This window comes from Oreochromis aureus, linkage group 23 (assembly GCF_013358895.1).
Source record: "Oreochromis aureus strain Israel breed Guangdong linkage group 23, ZZ_aureus, whole genome shotgun sequence".
NCBI lineage: Eukaryota > Metazoa > Chordata > Actinopteri > Cichliformes > Cichlidae > Oreochromis > Oreochromis aureus.
The window spans coordinates 13,785,023-13,800,957 of record NC_052963.1 but is presented as its reverse complement, the minus strand read 5'-3'; the positions used below and the strand labels follow the sequence as shown (position 1 = coordinate 13,800,957).

The 15,935-nt window shown below is 40.4% G+C and overlaps 2 protein-coding genes and 5 non-coding genes across 7 annotated transcripts; 3 read left to right on the top strand and 4 right to left on the bottom strand.

The window, feature by feature from the left end:
- The first annotated feature begins 408 nt into the window (after nucleotides 1–408).
- Nucleotides 409–491, top strand: trnal-uaa. The gene has a single exon. It is a non-coding gene; the product is annotated as a tRNA-Leu (tRNA).
- Nucleotides 492–2,598: 2,107 nt separating this feature from the next.
- Nucleotides 2,599–2,717, bottom strand: LOC116325267. Its single transcript, XR_004199845.1, has one exon. It is a non-coding gene; the product is annotated as a 5S ribosomal RNA (ribosomal RNA).
- A 343-nt stretch (nucleotides 2,718–3,060) lies between these two features.
- Nucleotides 3,061–3,179, top strand: LOC116325260. The gene has a single exon (XR_004199842.1). It is a non-coding gene; the product is annotated as a 5S ribosomal RNA (ribosomal RNA).
- A 275-nt stretch (nucleotides 3,180–3,454) lies between these two features.
- Nucleotides 3,455–7,406, bottom strand: LOC116325177 (small integral membrane protein 11A-like). The gene is made up of 3 exons (XM_031745998.2): nucleotides 7,313–7,406; nucleotides 5,545–5,780; nucleotides 3,455–3,961 (listed from the first exon to the last, which is right to left on the bottom strand). The coding sequence occupies exons 1-2, from the start codon at nucleotides 7,325–7,327 to the stop codon at nucleotides 5,592–5,594; spliced, it is 204 nt and encodes a 67-aa protein (XP_031601858.1). The 5' UTR covers nucleotides 7,328–7,406; the 3' UTR covers nucleotides 3,455–3,961; nucleotides 5,545–5,591.
- Nucleotides 6,268–6,386, bottom strand: LOC116325254. Its single transcript, XR_004199841.2, has one exon. It is a non-coding gene; the product is annotated as a 5S ribosomal RNA (ribosomal RNA).
- Nucleotides 7,407–8,099: 693 nt separating the features above from the next.
- trnas-cga lies at nucleotides 8,100–8,181 on the top strand. The gene has a single exon. It is a non-coding gene; the product is annotated as a tRNA-Ser (tRNA).
- Nucleotides 8,182–9,541: 1,360 nt separating this feature from the next.
- gpr180 (G protein-coupled receptor 180) lies at nucleotides 9,542–15,697 on the bottom strand. The gene is made up of 10 exons (XM_031746088.2): nucleotides 15,448–15,697; nucleotides 14,449–14,592; nucleotides 14,224–14,318; nucleotides 13,568–13,673; nucleotides 13,093–13,273; nucleotides 12,842–12,891; nucleotides 12,559–12,716; nucleotides 12,234–12,431; nucleotides 12,076–12,153; nucleotides 9,542–11,924 (listed from the first exon to the last, which is right to left on the bottom strand). The coding sequence occupies exons 1-10, from the start codon at nucleotides 15,584–15,586 to the stop codon at nucleotides 11,769–11,771; spliced, it is 1,305 nt and encodes a 434-aa protein (XP_031601948.1). The 5' UTR covers nucleotides 15,587–15,697; the 3' UTR covers nucleotides 9,542–11,768.
- Between the last annotated feature and the right edge of the window lie 238 nt (nucleotides 15,698–15,935).

Below are 15,935 nucleotides of genomic sequence, written 5' to 3'. Positions count from 1 at the left end.
TACTTAAAACGATTTTAACAGACTGTGTGCTCTCTGTTAATCCAACACTGAGCTGTTAAAAACAAACAAACAAAAATGTATCATTTTATTTGTATTACTATGAAAAAAAGTCATTTTAAAACTGCAATTATTAACTAATGTTTGACAGGCGTGTTTGGGTCAGTGTGGCTGTGAGGAACAGGCCTTTTGTTGATGCCGTAATGCATTATTTTTATATTTTTACCTTGTAGTCTCCAAACTGCACAAACCTAGTTTTTAAATAAAAGCTGTTGCACACTTTGTTCTCTCTGTCAAAGCAACACTGCCCTGTTACTAGGATTTATTTTTATTCATATATAACTTTGTAAAAAGCATTTTGATGCTATGATTAATTATTTTACCGTTTGCCTCACAGCTCAACTCTTTTGAACCAGGATGGCCGAGTGGTGAAGGCGTTGGACTTAAGATCGAATGGACAAATGTCCACGTGGGTTCAAACCAAACTCTTGGTAGCAAAATAAACCTATAGGCAGAGGACAAGGGAGGAGAGAGTGCTTGATAACTTGATAAGCTGGTGAGAGTTGTGATGATGAGATGTGCTGAAGAGACATGTTAATGTGTCCTGTGGAATATGAATATTGAGTGGCTGTGGTGTGAAGGATCATCCAATCCAACTTCATTCATAAAGCACTTTAAAATACCCAGCACACGACCAAAGTGCTGTACAGTAAATAAGTTAAAATCAATAGAATAAAACAAAACAGCAAAAAATAAAACACATAAAAATTAAAACAGCCCTATATAAAAAAAAAAAACAAGATAAAACACCATACAATCAACTAAAATACAAATAAACTGAAACTAACATCTCACAAGGCGTCAAAGGCCCGGGTGAAGAGATGGGTTTTCAGAAGTGACTTAAAAACAGGCAGAGAAGAAGCCTGTCTAATCTCTAAAGACAGATTGTTTCACAGTTTGGGAGATGCTGCAGCAAAAGCATGATCTCCTCTAAGTTGATGCTCAGTCCTGGGTACCTTCAGCATCAGCTGAGCTGACAGAGCGGGTAGGCATATAAGGCTGCAGCAGCCTTATATGAGAAAAGAGAAAAGATGGGGCTAGGCCATGGAGGGCTTTAAAAGCAAATAAAAGAATTTTAAAATGAATCCTCAAAGAAATTGGCAGCCAGTGAAGTGAAGCTAACATAGGGGAAATGTGCTCAAACGTTCGAGTGCCAGTTAGAAGACAACTCTGTAGATGAGTAACATATGAAGCACTGACCCCTATATAAAGTGCATTACAGTAATCCAGCCGAGTGCTAACAGTGGCATGGATAACTGTCTCAAAGTGCTGCCGTGAAAGAATTGGCTTTATTGTAGCAGCTGCCTGAGCTGAAAGAAGCTTGAGTTTATCACTGCCTTAATCTGACTGTCAAGCTTCAGATCAGAGTTCACTATGACCCCCAGGTTTGTGACAGCTGGCTTATTATACTGGGCCAAGCTATCTAAATACATATTGGGGGTCTCAGTGGGGCTACCAAAAACCATCAGCGCAGTCTTTTTATCATTGAATTTTAAAAAGTTAATAGACATCCAAGCCTTAATGTCATCAAGACACTGAAGTAATGGCTGTATGGAATATGCGCCTTTTTCTTTTAGAGGGATGTAGATCTGACAGTCATCAGCATAGAAGTGAAACGCAATGCCGTGCTTTCTCAGTATAGAACCGAGAGGGAGCAGATACAAAGAAAAGAGGAGGGGGCCTAGAACTGAGCCCTGTGGGACACCACACAAGAGAGGAGCGGAGGACGACACATGGACACAGACTAACATAAAAAGTTCACCCCGCCAAGTAGGACCTGAACCACTCCAGTGCTGTGCCCCTAGTGCCCACCCACTGCTCCAAACGAGAGAGTAAAATGGCATGATCCACTGTATGAAATGCAGCTGTCAAATCTAAAAGCACAAGAACAAGACAGTCCCCAGCATCAGTAGCTTAAAATATGCCATTAAAAACTTTTGAAAGGGCTGATTCAGTGATATGTAAGAGTTTAAAACCAGACTAGAAAACTTCTAAAGCATTTTGTTTTTCCAGGAATGTCATTAGTTGGCTGTGAACTGTCTTTTCAAGAATTTTGGAAAGAAAAGGTAGTTTGGAGACCTTTATTATGCAAGAATTGTAGGATCAAGAACAGTTTTTTTTTTAATCAGGGATTTGACTACAGCATGTCCAATCTGTCGAAGACAGCAGCCCAGGAAGCAGGGACTGAGGGGTCATGTGCAGAAGGAGAGATGTGAGCCCTGGTGGAAGAGACCTTCTCAATAAAAAAGTGTAAAAGAGTTTTCTTTTGGCATCTTTTACAGTTTTTTGATATTGACGCCAACAGTCCTTTTTCAGAAAACATCAATTTTGTTTAAACGTGAGATACATGGCCTATTCTTTCCTTGTTCTACTTTTGTCTTATCATTAATCCGATTACTCTGGAAGACAAGATGGAAATATAATATTCCCATGTTAAAAATATAGAAAAAAGATTTTATTACCCAGAAATGTGACTTTTCATGCCTGTAAGCATAAACATGAGCAGCAGCGCCCTCTGCAGTTTGTGTGTCGAAGTGCAAAAGCTTACAGCACCTGGTATTCCCAGGCGGTCTCCCATCCAAGTACTGACCAGGCCCGACCCTGCTTAGCTTCCGAGATCAGACGAGATCGGGCGTGTTCAGGGTGGTATGGCCGTAAGCGAGAGAGCTGCTATATAAAGGGCATTTTATAAATGGCAAATATCTCATAGTTTATTATATATTATTGTGCTAAATTTCATATATTACAGCGAAAACATGCAGCTATTCGTTATTAACTGCAGCTTCAACATTGAGCTGCAAAAATGCTTTTCCCGCAGTAACAGCTTCATAATAACACATGTTAGCTTATTTTAGAACAGTGTGTTTTGTAATTCAAACATTTTTGTCGTTTGGAGTCTTTAACTTCTATATAGAAGAGAAAATGTGTGTGTGTGTGTGTGTGTGTGTGCGCGTGTGTGTCGCTACAGCATGTATAAAAAGGCTGTTTCTGAGCTCTTCCCTCGCTTACGGCCATACCACCCTGAACACGCCCGATCTCGTCTGATCTCGGAAGCTAAGCAGGGTCGGGCCTGGTCAGTACTTGGATGGGAGACCGCCTGGGAATACCAGGTGCTGTAAGCTTTTGCGCTTCGACACACAAACTGCAGAGGGCGCTAAAACTGTCACTACTCCTTCCTGCAGTCTCTAGTTTCCTCCTGCTTTCCTTGAAGCACAAAAGCGCCTCAATGATCATTTCCTAGATGCTAATCAAGGAATATTTCCTTTTGACAGTAACTACTATAAAACCTAAAACAGCACCTCACTGTCAATAACTGATTAAACAGACAAATCACATTACTATTGCAGAGTATAACATTTAGACATGAAGTAAGTTAGAGGAAATAAAAAAAACAAGATGTGGCATGTTGAATTTAATATAATTATAAAAAACAGAAACACAGTTTTGGTTTATAGTTTACAGAGAATTTTACAGGAAAAAACACTGCGTCATATTCACATAAATACACAGATCTGACAGACTTACACAGGGTACAAAGCAAATGAAGTGTTGAGTTCATCTGCATGGAGCCTGAATGACCACCTCAGCAGATTATGTATGTGGAATACATCCAATACTGGACCAATGAGCAAGCTTTACCTCATCCCTGTCCTCTCATCTTAGTATTGATACAGAAGTTTGCATGTTTTGGAGTTTTTTGGGGGGTTTTGTTGTTGTTTTTGGCTGTCATATTTTCTTATTAAAAAAACGGCACCTTGAAATATAAAAATGTGATCGACAGTCCTGCTACTTTAACCACAAATCATTTCCTGAAACTCAGGAAAGTGTCCCTGTTGCTGAAAATCACACATCTTCGTCATATCTGGAGAAAGTGGCTTGTAGTTCTGGTCGGTAAGATGTTTCCCTGGAGGAGAGAGAAGGAAATTTGTGAGATTGATGACTCACAAGAGTCTAATCACATCAGTGCAACTGGTGGTTACTTGTATTAGTGTATAACAATTAGAGATGAACCGATCTGATATTACGTATCGGTCCGATACTGACCTAAATTACTGGATCGGATATCGGAGAGAAATAAAAAATGTAATACGATCCATTAAATATCACAAAAGCACCTCACAAAACTTGCGACATGGCGTAACTCAGCTCATAACCTTTGCACGTCGGAGGAGTATGCGTCACGTGATAGGGTGGCTAGGGTGGCTGGGGTGTGCGAGACCTGTCGGCGGTCTGGTTGAGGAGTTGGAGCCTTGCTACCAAACCGGCATTTCATCTCTGAGAAAGTTATCCCAGAGAGAAGTAAAGCAAGTGTGTAAGTACATCTCTGAATGTTTGTAAAGCATTCCCACGTTAAGCTTAACAACCAATATATGGAGCGACTGCCTCTCTCTCTCCCTCTCCTGTTGCTACTTCAATCATGAAACTGATCGATAATCAGCTGATCGGCTTTTCTGTCGCGACTCCCTTCTCTCTTGTTTGTTTTTGGCCCACTTTGCACCAGAAAGAGGAAACCAGCGGCTGAACAACAGCACGACATTAAAGCTTGATAAGCTGTTGTTAGAATTTATTTAATATTACTTTCTACACCAGGATCCTTTTCTACGTAGCTGACGGCTGGTAACTGTGCAGGGGCGGATCTAGCAAAGTTTAGCCAGGGGGGCAGGTAGGGCATTAACAGGGGAAAGGGGGGCACAAAGACATACTTTTGTTTCTTATTCTCATTTAAAATGTCTAGCTTTTAATAAATAATTATCTGAATCTTACACCCAAAGTTTTAATCTGATGTAAAATGTATAGAAGTCCATTACTGTATATAGTAACTATTAAGTCTAATATACCCTAGTAAGCTATAGTACTTTACTTTTTCCCTTAGGAACCATCTGTGCAGTCTGCAATTCTGCTGAAAAAAGATGTTGAATCTATTTAATTACTGTGGAAAAATAGTTGAATTCTGTGGGTTTTTTTGTTTGTTTGTTTGTTTTTTTTTTTTTTTTTTACACATGCGTTAAATTGAAGTTGATTACGTCGATTAAGCATCGCGAGGCGGATGGTGGGGTGTGGTTCCCTATTTTTTTTGCTGGGAGTTGGCAACCCTATTAGTTGGTTGCTTAATATTTCTGCTAAGTACTCTTTAAAATACTAAAATAGGAAGGATTGTGTAGGTTCAAGTTTATTAGATTAAAAATTTAGTATGAACTTATACAAAATGCAGCAAGATATTAACAAAACATTTTTATTTATTTATTTAAAAAAAACAAAAAACAAAAAAACACACTATATCGGATTCATATCGGTATTGGCAAATATCCAAATTTATGATATCGGTATCAGACATAAAAAAGTGGTATCGTGCCATCTCTAATAACAATACTACACTATGTGCTGACTCCATATATAACTAATAATAAACCAAACTGCAACTAAAAGAAAGACATTTAGAACAACCAGTGCTGCTGCCATGCGTTTCTTTGCTTATCATGTAATTACCATCTCTTCCCCGAGTACAGCAGCTTCTGATTCTCTCCCTCCACTCGTCAGTCTTCCTTCAGGTTGTCGATGAGCTCTTGCGTCTGCTGGGCCAGCCTCCTCTTCTCAGCCTGCTGCTTCTTCAGGGCCGCCTCTGCTTTCTTACTCTGGTAGATCTTCACCCCAGCAAACCCCAGACACAGCAGCAGCGTCTTCAGGGCCAAGATGTAGAAAAGCAAGGGGACGTTGTCCAAAGCCTGAGCATAGATAAGGGTACATATTTAACATAAATATGTATATAAATATATATGCAGAAATAATGTTTGTTAGAGAGTTTCTTTATAGTATTTCTGGTTTTTCTGTTAGATTTAAGAGATTTGCTGCAAAAGAAATGTCTGGAACAGTCTATGCATGCAGTGCTACAAATAGCTGCTTAGATTGTTTTCTTCCACTGAAAAAAAGGGATGAGAGATGCTTACACTTTTGTGCTTTGATGTTTGTTTTGAAGGAAAACTCATTTCCTGTAAATGAGTGTGTGAAATTATTCAGAAAACAGCAATTTTGTTTGAGAGTGAGACGTGGCCTATTCTTTCCTTGTTCTACATTTGTCTTGTCATTACTTTGAATATTCTGGAAGACTAGATGAAAAAAAAACATTTATTACCCAGAAATGTAACTTTTCATGCCTGTAAGCACAAACAGGAGTAGCAGCGCCCTCTGCAGTTTGTGTGTAGAAAGTGCAAAAACTTACAGCACCTGGTATTCCCAGGCGGTCTCCCATCCAAGTACTGACCAGGCCCGACCCTGCTTAGCTTCCGAGATCAGACGAGATCGGGCGTGTTCAGGGTGGTATGGCCGTAAGCAACGGAGTTATCACATAAAAGTCCATTTATCAGTGGCAAACGTCACACACTTTAATATATATGTTTTTGTGCTAAACCTACTTATATGTTACAGTATAAACTTGCATCCTTCATTATTAATATTATTATTACATTTAACATATGTATATAAATATATACACAGAAATACTGTTTGTTAGAGAGTTTCTTTATAGTATTTCTGGTTTTTATGTTAGATTTAAGAGATGTGCTGCAAAAGAAATGTCTGGAACAGTCTGGGACCCCATAGGAGATTTTCCCCCTCCTCTCTTCTTATCTACCTCAGCTGTTTATGCGGGAGGTGGCAGTTAATTTGGTCACACACAGAGAGGGAGGGGTGTGTGAAAAAGGACAAACAGCTGCGCACCATGTGCTTTATGAGCTTGTAGCTGCACCGGGTCACACACACTTGTCATTACCGAAACCGCATTCAAAATCTTTGCATTTTAAAAAGTTTCTTTACATAATAATTTAAATTAAGCATTCTATAAGAAAATTTCTAATTGCCACAGATCACTCTTGAATTCGGCATAGATATTATCTAACAAGTGACAGCGGTTTTAATAATGTTTCTACTAGTCACCTCTTTTTACGCTATTATCAGCTTATTTCTGTGGTTAAAAATAACAAGTTTTGAAACTGGAGATGCCACTTGCGGTTTAAAATATACAGAAATATACACGCGGAGAGAGACAGATATATATATGCTATTTGATATATGACGATAGTAAAAGTTTTGGACGCGGTTGTAACAAATAACGCGAGAGTCTATGGTAACGTTAGCTTTAAGCTAGTGACAGCTGCGGCAAAAAAGGAACAAAAGAAAACCTAAACGAGCACAAGAGTTATACTCTCATAGCCAAGCATGCATTTGGTCCATTTAAAATGATATATTTACTGATGGTTACCTTCCAGTTAATCATTTTTCGCTCCTGTGATGGTGCAGTCGTTCTCAGTCAGCAGCCAGAGCGCTATTAATGGTCGCGAGAAGAAGGCGGAGCTTACAGTAACTGGCCAATAGAAATGCGGTATCTGCTAGCTGGCACTTATGCTACATTCAAAGTTCATGGAGTAAATCAAATCAAACCAACTCGTAAGACGAGTTGGAATAGATCAAATAATGTGGAAACATTAATTTACATCAATCTAATGGTATAAAACGACCTTAAACATTAAAGGGATTAAATTATTAAATGGTTTTTTTTTTATCTCCGTTTTTCCTCATTTCCCACTGAAGTTGAATGCATCATTACTAATGGCAGTGCCGATGTACTGGAAGTGTGACTGACTCGTACCTGCTTGAAGGTTCTAGTAGTCAAGTAAACTAGATATACATTACATCTTCCACTTCTGTGTGCTCACAGAAGAGAAGTCGGTAACAACATTTGCTCAAAAACAATAGAAAATATGTAATATATCCGGTCTAATAGGTCAATAAGGAACCTCAAAGGCTTTTAATAACTGGTGCTTGCTAATGGATAATTTTGCCAGTTAAGAAACTGTCTTGTGTGTGCGAGGTTACGGGCCATTCATAGTCTTTGTTGCTGTGTTCTATAGGACGAACTCTTCATAATGTCATAATGACGTTTTGATAAAGAGTGCGTGTCCGAGAGTACAGATAAATTAGAAGTTTGTCATACGTCGGCTTTGTGTCTCGGGTTGTATACCAGTATGCCGGCGTCTTGGACATGCGTAGTCACGGTGGCCGAGAGGTTAAGGCGTTGGACTCGAAATCCAATGGGGTTTCCCCGCACAGGTTCGAATCCTGTTCGTGACGAAATTTAATTTATGTTGTCCATCAAAGTGCACGCTGAAGCTGAAGTGCTAGCTAGCTGAAGTGTTCTTCCCTTATAAATATACAGTGTAGGAGCATGAATTCAATATATATTAATAACTGAGTTTTGTTCATTTCATATTCAGTTACACATTACAAATGTAACAGGTAAATACTTTTAGTTTTAAATTGTTAGCTTTCATAACTCATTAGTTTAAGCAAAATTTATTGTTCATATGCAAATTAGTTATATTTCTGCGACATAAATGGGTGATAATTACTTAGTATAATTCTTTCTTTTAATCTGTCTTTATCTGTCTTTTTCCCCCTTTCCCACTAAAGTTGAATGCAACATTACTAATGTATTTGTAAGGTAATTGTTTTTTTTTTCTTTTTTATATTATGTGTGTTTATTATTGGATGGCACTTCTATTTGTACTATTCTAATAAGCTTGCAAGTCAATATTTAGTATGATCACCTTAATTCTTCAGCACAGTCTGAACTTCCTTGTCATTTCTTTAAGTAGTCTTCAGGAATAGTTCTCCAGGATTCTTGAAGGACATTCAAAGCTCTTCCTTGGATGTTGGCTGCCTTTTGTTCTGTTCTCTGACAACATGATCCCACACTGCTTCTCTGGGGAGGCCAATCCTTGACTGATATGATATCTATGACTTCATTTTCATGCTGAATAATGAAGCTGTTGCTAATCAAATGATTTCCAGTGGTTAAAGATACAATTTAATTAGACACTACACTGGTTCATCCCTTAAAGAAGAAGAAATATTCCTGTGAAAGTAGTCAGGTTCAAAGACTAGACTAAAAGTGAGTGAAAAAGCAGCCAATGTCCAAATGAAAACTTGGTGGGGAGCCAGCAGAACTAGTGCTAAAGACTACTTTAAAAATGATCTGTCTGCTTGGAAACAAAATATAAAGAAATAAGTGCTGGCTGCAAACCATACAGCTTTAGCTCATTGCTTGATTGATTTAAGATGGGGGGGGTTTGGGTTTTTTTTTTTTTACAAAATATGCAACATGTGAAGGTTTTAGCAGTGTGACAGATACACGTATGTCGATGACCAAGCATAGAAAGACAGGTGGCAACTAGGCTACGGCCTAATGGATAGCAAGAGTCCTTTTTGGTAGACATATTTTCTATTAACAAGCAGATGCATGCTTGCTGTGAAAAAAGCTAGAACTGGGTTACTTAGATTAACCAGTGTCAATATAGGATAAGGTTAGAGTGTACCTTATGATTCAAACCTCAAGCACAGTCAGTGGCTCAGTGGCTGCTGTGCTTTATGTAACAGTCACGTTTCTTGAAGCTGTAGCATGAAGGACAACATTAAGCACTTATTAGTTTCAGATCTATTTTATTACAGTTGTCATGATCACAGGTGTAATATTTCCACAGGTTGTAAAAAAAAATTAATATAAGAAAACTGAAGTGTGAAATGTAAACACTACAAAACAAAATGCACTTTGCCTCTAACTGAAGGATGAGCATTTAAAGTATACAGTATAACTGGTGGCCTCATAAATAAGATTGTCATTGAAGGACAAAATGATGCATACAGGATGCACTGGCTCACATCCTGTGTGCAGACAGTAAATTATGCATGGATATAAGAAAAACGTGCACTTTTTCAGTAGAAACCAATCTGTAAGCTGATTTAAACAAGGTTGCACATTTTGAGATTAAAAAATAACCCACGCAGGCTCATAGTCAAGTAGAACTTCATAAATGAGGAGGAGTATATACTGGTTTTCAATAAGGATTATAGCACATATTTAAAATTATAATGGGAGGTGTGTCTGTGTTTGTTTTAGATGAAGTTGGCTCAACTGTGCTACTTAAAAAGCTGCCAATTATATTTTCACCCCAGCTTTTCTATCTCAGAAGAAGGACCTGGATTGACTGTATCCAGGTAAACGTACTGCACCTTAATGCTACACTATACATTATTTGTTTTCAATGAATGAAAAAGAATCAATTTATGATTTAGGAGACAAATAAAAAGAATCTGCAAAAACATACCAAACATGAAACTGCAACCAAAGCTTCTTTATAACGTGCTGATCTTGAAATAAATAGCTGATTAATAAATATATTAGCTGTCAGTTTGCTAAGTGGGACTTGTCCTACATGACAGTACAGTTCAGTTCTGCCTGGCTCTTATATAACACTAATATCTCATTTAATGAGCCTCATGTACAGTAATAACTTGATGACACAGGAATGGACGTGTGGGGTTCGAATGTATTTACACAGTGAAATTCATTTGAAGCCACCAAGTAGACTTAAGTTCCTCCTGATCTTTTTTATACTTAAGATTTTTTTAATAATGGGTTAGCCATGCAACGCATCTTAAGCTACACAATTTAGAGTCTCACATGCTCTCAGCTCATGAAGTCATGTCAGCACCCAAGTTAAGGTGCAGCTGTATGCTTGTGTGTAAATGCTGATGTTTTGGCTCGTCTTCTTCACTTTGGCTTTGCACAATCAAAGTACACGCGTCCTTCTCAGTTTACAGAGTAACAATCCATTGCTTTACAGAACACATGCTGCATCCATCTGTTCAAACTTCCGCTGGTCCATCCGTCTGTCTGCCCATCTCGATCGATCCTAACACATGTAACGGCTAGCATGAGAAAACCAAAATCAACAGTGGCTCGAAATACCTCCGTGCCACAGAGCTGCACCAGAAACACACCAATGAGCCTTCGTGGCTGCTCAGCCAACCAGGCCTTAGTTTCTAAGTATAGAAACTAGAGGTCGTAGGTCAGTCAGAGAGTAGCATATCCTCGGTTTTGCTTAGTTCATGGGGTTATCCTTAATCTGATATAAAGCGCCAGCCTCAGACACAAACTGAGACTTTTCCATCCTTCGTGGCTTTGATCCAAGTCGTTGCAGCTTTAATGAGCAGGGAAAGCTCAATGAGACAAAGGCTTCTTGAATCCAGACCTAAATATTAGTGTCTTTGTTTTTTCCTTGATAGTAAATCGATGATGCTTTTGTTTGTGTTATAATCAAATCCAAGAACAGAAGTAAAATGCTCTCGAGTATTTTAATCTTGGCCCGCGTCCGTGAGGCCCGGGCAGCCATCTCCACGTTCAGCCCTGTGAGGAGTAAATCTTCGCTTCCTTTTTCTTTCCTGACATCTGCGTCTCTCTAGGTGATGCATCCTTAATCTCAGTCCTGGCCGGCTGTCTTCATCCGTCCTCGTTTTTCTTTTGTTTCAGTGGTATTTTGGCTGGCGTCATAGAGAACCAAAGAAACCGCCTGACAGACGGTTCTCCCCTGCTCCTGTTCAGCAGTGCTCATGCTGGCTCCAGTCAAAAATCACTTAAAACTAGAGGTAGGCTGTTGTTGTACATAAATCATCCTCTGTTCACCCTCTTTCAATGATTTCTTGGTAACTTGCTTCCTAGTAACTACAGAAGTTCTCCCAGGAAACAGTTAACTGCAAAGAAAATCAGTCCCTGCAGCATTTGAGCACATATTTTTTGAGGAGAAGCCTCACAGCATCATGGCACATCCACCCTTAGCTCGTGATATTCATTATTAGGAAAATTGTGATTGTGTACATGCTCAGTAGCGCGCCCTGTGGTTCGTTCTGGACATGGTGAGGGGTAGGGAGACTGAGGAAAGAGAGGACACCTCCCAGTAAAGAGAGCGAGACAGGAAGAGCTGGTAGAGGATGACCATGGAGATGGACTGGCAGAGGATCACCCCGATGGTCACCACCTGCAGAGGAGGAAGACAGGTGGGAGGCAGCGTGTAAACTTTGTGGCCAATGGAGGACAAAAGGTAAGAACTGAACATTTAAACTCAATGAACATGAAAAAAATATCCTCAATAGCAAAAACTGTTGTTGCCTTTGTGTGGGAGTTCAAACCTTTTCCTTCTGATGTTCGTTGAAGATCACAGACATGAGGACGAGGATGGGATGACAGAGGAACCACAGGAAGCATCCCTGCACAGAACAAGACCACATGACCACCCGAGAACCTGCAGGCGTCTGTTATGTCAGTTTTAGTGTGAAATGTCTTTTACCTTTGCAAAGCTGAGATAAAAGTCTCTCTTTAGGGTGCTCCTCTCGGTGGAGATGATCTGGTAGAGGATGGAGGCCAGCAGGAGGGCCAGGCCCACTCTCAGAGCCATGAGGAGGAGACCGGCCACACTCTGCTGGGCGTGATAGCTGTGGTGTTCACTCTCCGACTCTGAATACTGCTCCCACAGCAGCAACGCCGCCTGAAAATACAGTCTGGTTCTTAATAGTCATCTTATTGCAAATACCCCAAATGAACTCCCACCTCATTCTGAAAACATTATGTTTACCTGATCGGTAACACTTGAAATCGTCTTAAGTTCTGCATACCTGTGTAATAACTCCACCAACAGCTACAGCCGTGGAGGCCGGAGACTGTTCCCACTGCAGAGGTCTGGACTGAGGCTTCCTGCCTCGGCTCAGAGTCCAGCCCATACACAGACTCAGTAACATGTACAGCATGGACACCTGGGACACCATATCCCAGACTGCATTGGAGCCAAAAGAGAGGTTAAAATGATCAGAGAGGTTCCTTTTTTCTCTTATTGACTCTTTATAATGTTGGAGTATAAATGTAATGACATATTGTTGGCTCTATGATATGGTAACATACACTCAGCCAGGCTGCCCATCAGTGGAAGACCAATTCCATCTCTGGAATACCTGCAAACAACAGCAGGCACAAACAGAAACACTGTTGTCTTAATTCACATAGTTTTTATTAACAACTCTGTACTAAATAAATACAAATGTTCCAAAAGACTTTAAATACATTTTAAGTCATAAAATGTTACTGATATCTAACAGTGGTCCATCAGTGTGAGCTTTAGAAACACTGCCTTTCTCTGGCTCTGCTGAATCTACCTGGCCAAGTGGATGTAGTTGCAGAGCGCAGAGCAGCCCTGTAAAGCCAGCGCTGTGGTCAGTACTTTGAGGACGGTGTGCATGGGTCCTCCTTTCCTCAGAGCCTGGTACAGAGGCTGGATGTAGATGCAGCAGGCGATGAAGTAGGCCAGCAGCAGGAGGAAGTAAAAACTGTGGAGCCCTAAGAGAGCGAGAGGGGAAAAAGTCACATCAGCAATCCATCAGGATCAAACATAAAGTCCTGCCCTAATGCATTAATGATGTATTTAGTGTAGAGGTCTGACATAGCACCTGAAGAGCCATTACAACTTTTTATTAGTTTTACTAGATGACAGCAGGATTTGGGACTTTATGCCGACAGTCATACTCTCACTGCAGAGGAAGCTAACAAGCATGAAACTAAGCTTTAGCTTAGTGATGCACTGACATTATCTGCTGTAATCTGACAGCGGAGGGCGTATTCGGGGTGTCTGACCTGCCTCCTCTGCACTGAAATGCTCCAGAGGGTTTCCAGCTGAGTCGGCATTAAACAGCAGGACAGTGAAATCAAGATCAGCGTGGCCGGCAATCAATACGTTTTCCTAAGGAGAGAACGGAAATCTTAGGGATAGACAGAATCCATCTAGTTATGACTATCATTATTACTCGATCATGCAGTACTGTTGAAGGCATTGCTATCTAGTATAACAGCATTACTACCAATATTTCAACCTACTTTTCCAGAACCAGTTTTAAATATTGTACTTAATACAATATTTAAAACAGTGTTGTGGTTATTGTACAATATTGTATTTAACTGTGTCACACTGTCAGTGTTGTGGTTATGTGCTTTGTGTTAGAACGAGCTCGCTGACAATAAATGTTTTTTTCTGTCTACTGTGACAGATTTATGACTGTGTGTGTGTATTTGACTATATATATGCGTACATGACTGTGCATGCACTGACCTGTAGGTGTGATGCAAACCAAAACATCTGCGACCCTACATCAGTTTCTGCAGGAGTAGGACTTGACTGTATTTATGTATTTATATGTTCATATGTTTGACAACAGCGTCGCAGCTGGAGGCAGGTTTGCCTGACTGAAGCCCAAGTTGCATTATTACATTAATATTATATATAATTGTGTTACCTGACATGTATATCTGTCAGCATACAGGATCTGCCAGGCTGTGGGCGAAGACTGCCGAGGGATTGTCTGGTTGTGCTCTTCTTGACTGAGTGTAACTGTGGGTGGGTAAGGGGTGGGGGAAGAGAGATGGGGTGACAGTGTGGAGGAAGGAAAGTGGAGACATAAATCAATATGGCGGCATGGCAGCAGAATCCAGGATTGTATCAGCGATTGCTGGTTTCTTACTGGTCACGTCGGCTTTGGCGAGCCTCTCAGAGCAGCTGAGGTTGTCCAGCTCCGAGTCCATATCCTGATACAGCAGCAGTCTGGACTCTCTCTCTTTAGCCAGCGTTGAGCTGTCCACCCGGCACACCAGCAGACCGCTGCCAGCTAAACGAAGACAAGGCACCATGGTTGCAGCAGCTTCTCAGATGTAACATTTAACACTCACATAGCATGTTTGTGAAATTTTACAGAACAAACGCCTAACTAGTAATTCAATAATGTAGTCAACTGATTAGACTTTAATATATAAAACATTCATTTTCAAATATATAAGCTGGAGAACAAAGAGATTGTAGCTTCAGTGGCCTTTGGACCTCTGGGGCCCAATGGTGGGTCCCTAGTTTGCCAGCATGGTTTCTACCCATAGGCCCTTGTGCTTCACACAGGGTTCATCTCCTAAAACTAGTGAGATTAGCTGACATCTGGTAGCTTCAGACCTTTTTAAAGCACCAAGTCTGGCAGAAAACACCCCCACTATGACGTGTGACATGTGTAGCCAGCCTCTGTCCACACTCAGGGTGCAATCAGCTGGAAGAAGTTGGATTCCTTTAAGACCTGTAAAAAATACCTAAAAGTGGCCTGAAGCAAGTTTCCTTGCTTGTTGGAGGTCAGCCCGAATAAAAATGCTATAAAATAAAATACAGAGGCTTAAGACAAACAGTAATTTGACATTAAGCGGCAAAGGTAAAGATAAAGCGCCAGCTGAATGCTGTCAGAGCTGCTAATAATCAGTGCACACGTTATCAGACACTCGCATGACACGTTAGTTACACCCATTGTTGAGCGGCTCAGTGAGAGCCGTTAGCAAATAAAAAGAAAGGAAAGCAAACACGGGCACTAAACTGAGCCGTCAGCTCGTTATTACGGCACGTTAATCACTGATAGTGAAAAGAAGCTAAGTCCGCTGTCAGAGCTGGAATGACACGCCAGCAGCCAGCACATCAGCATCGTCAACGTTACCTTGGTACATGAATTTAGTGATGAACTGGCCCTTCTGCTGTCTCGCCGCTTCGCTCTTAAAAAGTCCCGTAACAGTTTTCCCGGAAGCCTCTGAAGTGAGCAGCAAAACAGCCGCAAGTGTGGCTATTAAGTACGACATTTTCACCCTTGTGCAGTTTAGCGTTATCGACAAATATAGGATGCCTCATCGATTCAATGAGCCACGAAGCCAGAAGTGAACCAGCTGCGTCAAGACCCCCGAAAGTTCGCCAAGCTGTGACCGGAAGTTGGATGTTCTTGCCCTCAAATAAAAGCTAAGTTTGCAAATAATGGATAATAAACGCGCACGGAATGACACAAAACGCATCCACATGAAGACACGCCTGAAATAATTTTATATTTAAGTTTGGTACAAAACTAAACGCACACACAAACGTCTTATAGGTTAAAATACTCAATATGACTTCTATTTTGAAAAGCACAACCGGATGATATGTGTTTATTTATGC

Coding starts and splice junctions, on each gene's coding strand:
- gpr180 (XM_031746088.2), bottom strand. CDS start 15,586: ATGTCGTACTTAATAGCCACACTTGCGGCTGTTTTGCTGCTCACTTCA. Junction 13,274..13,567: donor TTTCAGTGCAGAGGAGGCAG/GTCAGACACCCC, acceptor TCGCTCTCTTAG/GGCTCCACAGTTTTTACTTC. Junction 12,717..12,841: donor GATGGGCAGCCTGGCTGAGT/GTATGTTACCAT, acceptor GCTCCAATGCAG/TCTGGGATATGGTGTCCCAG.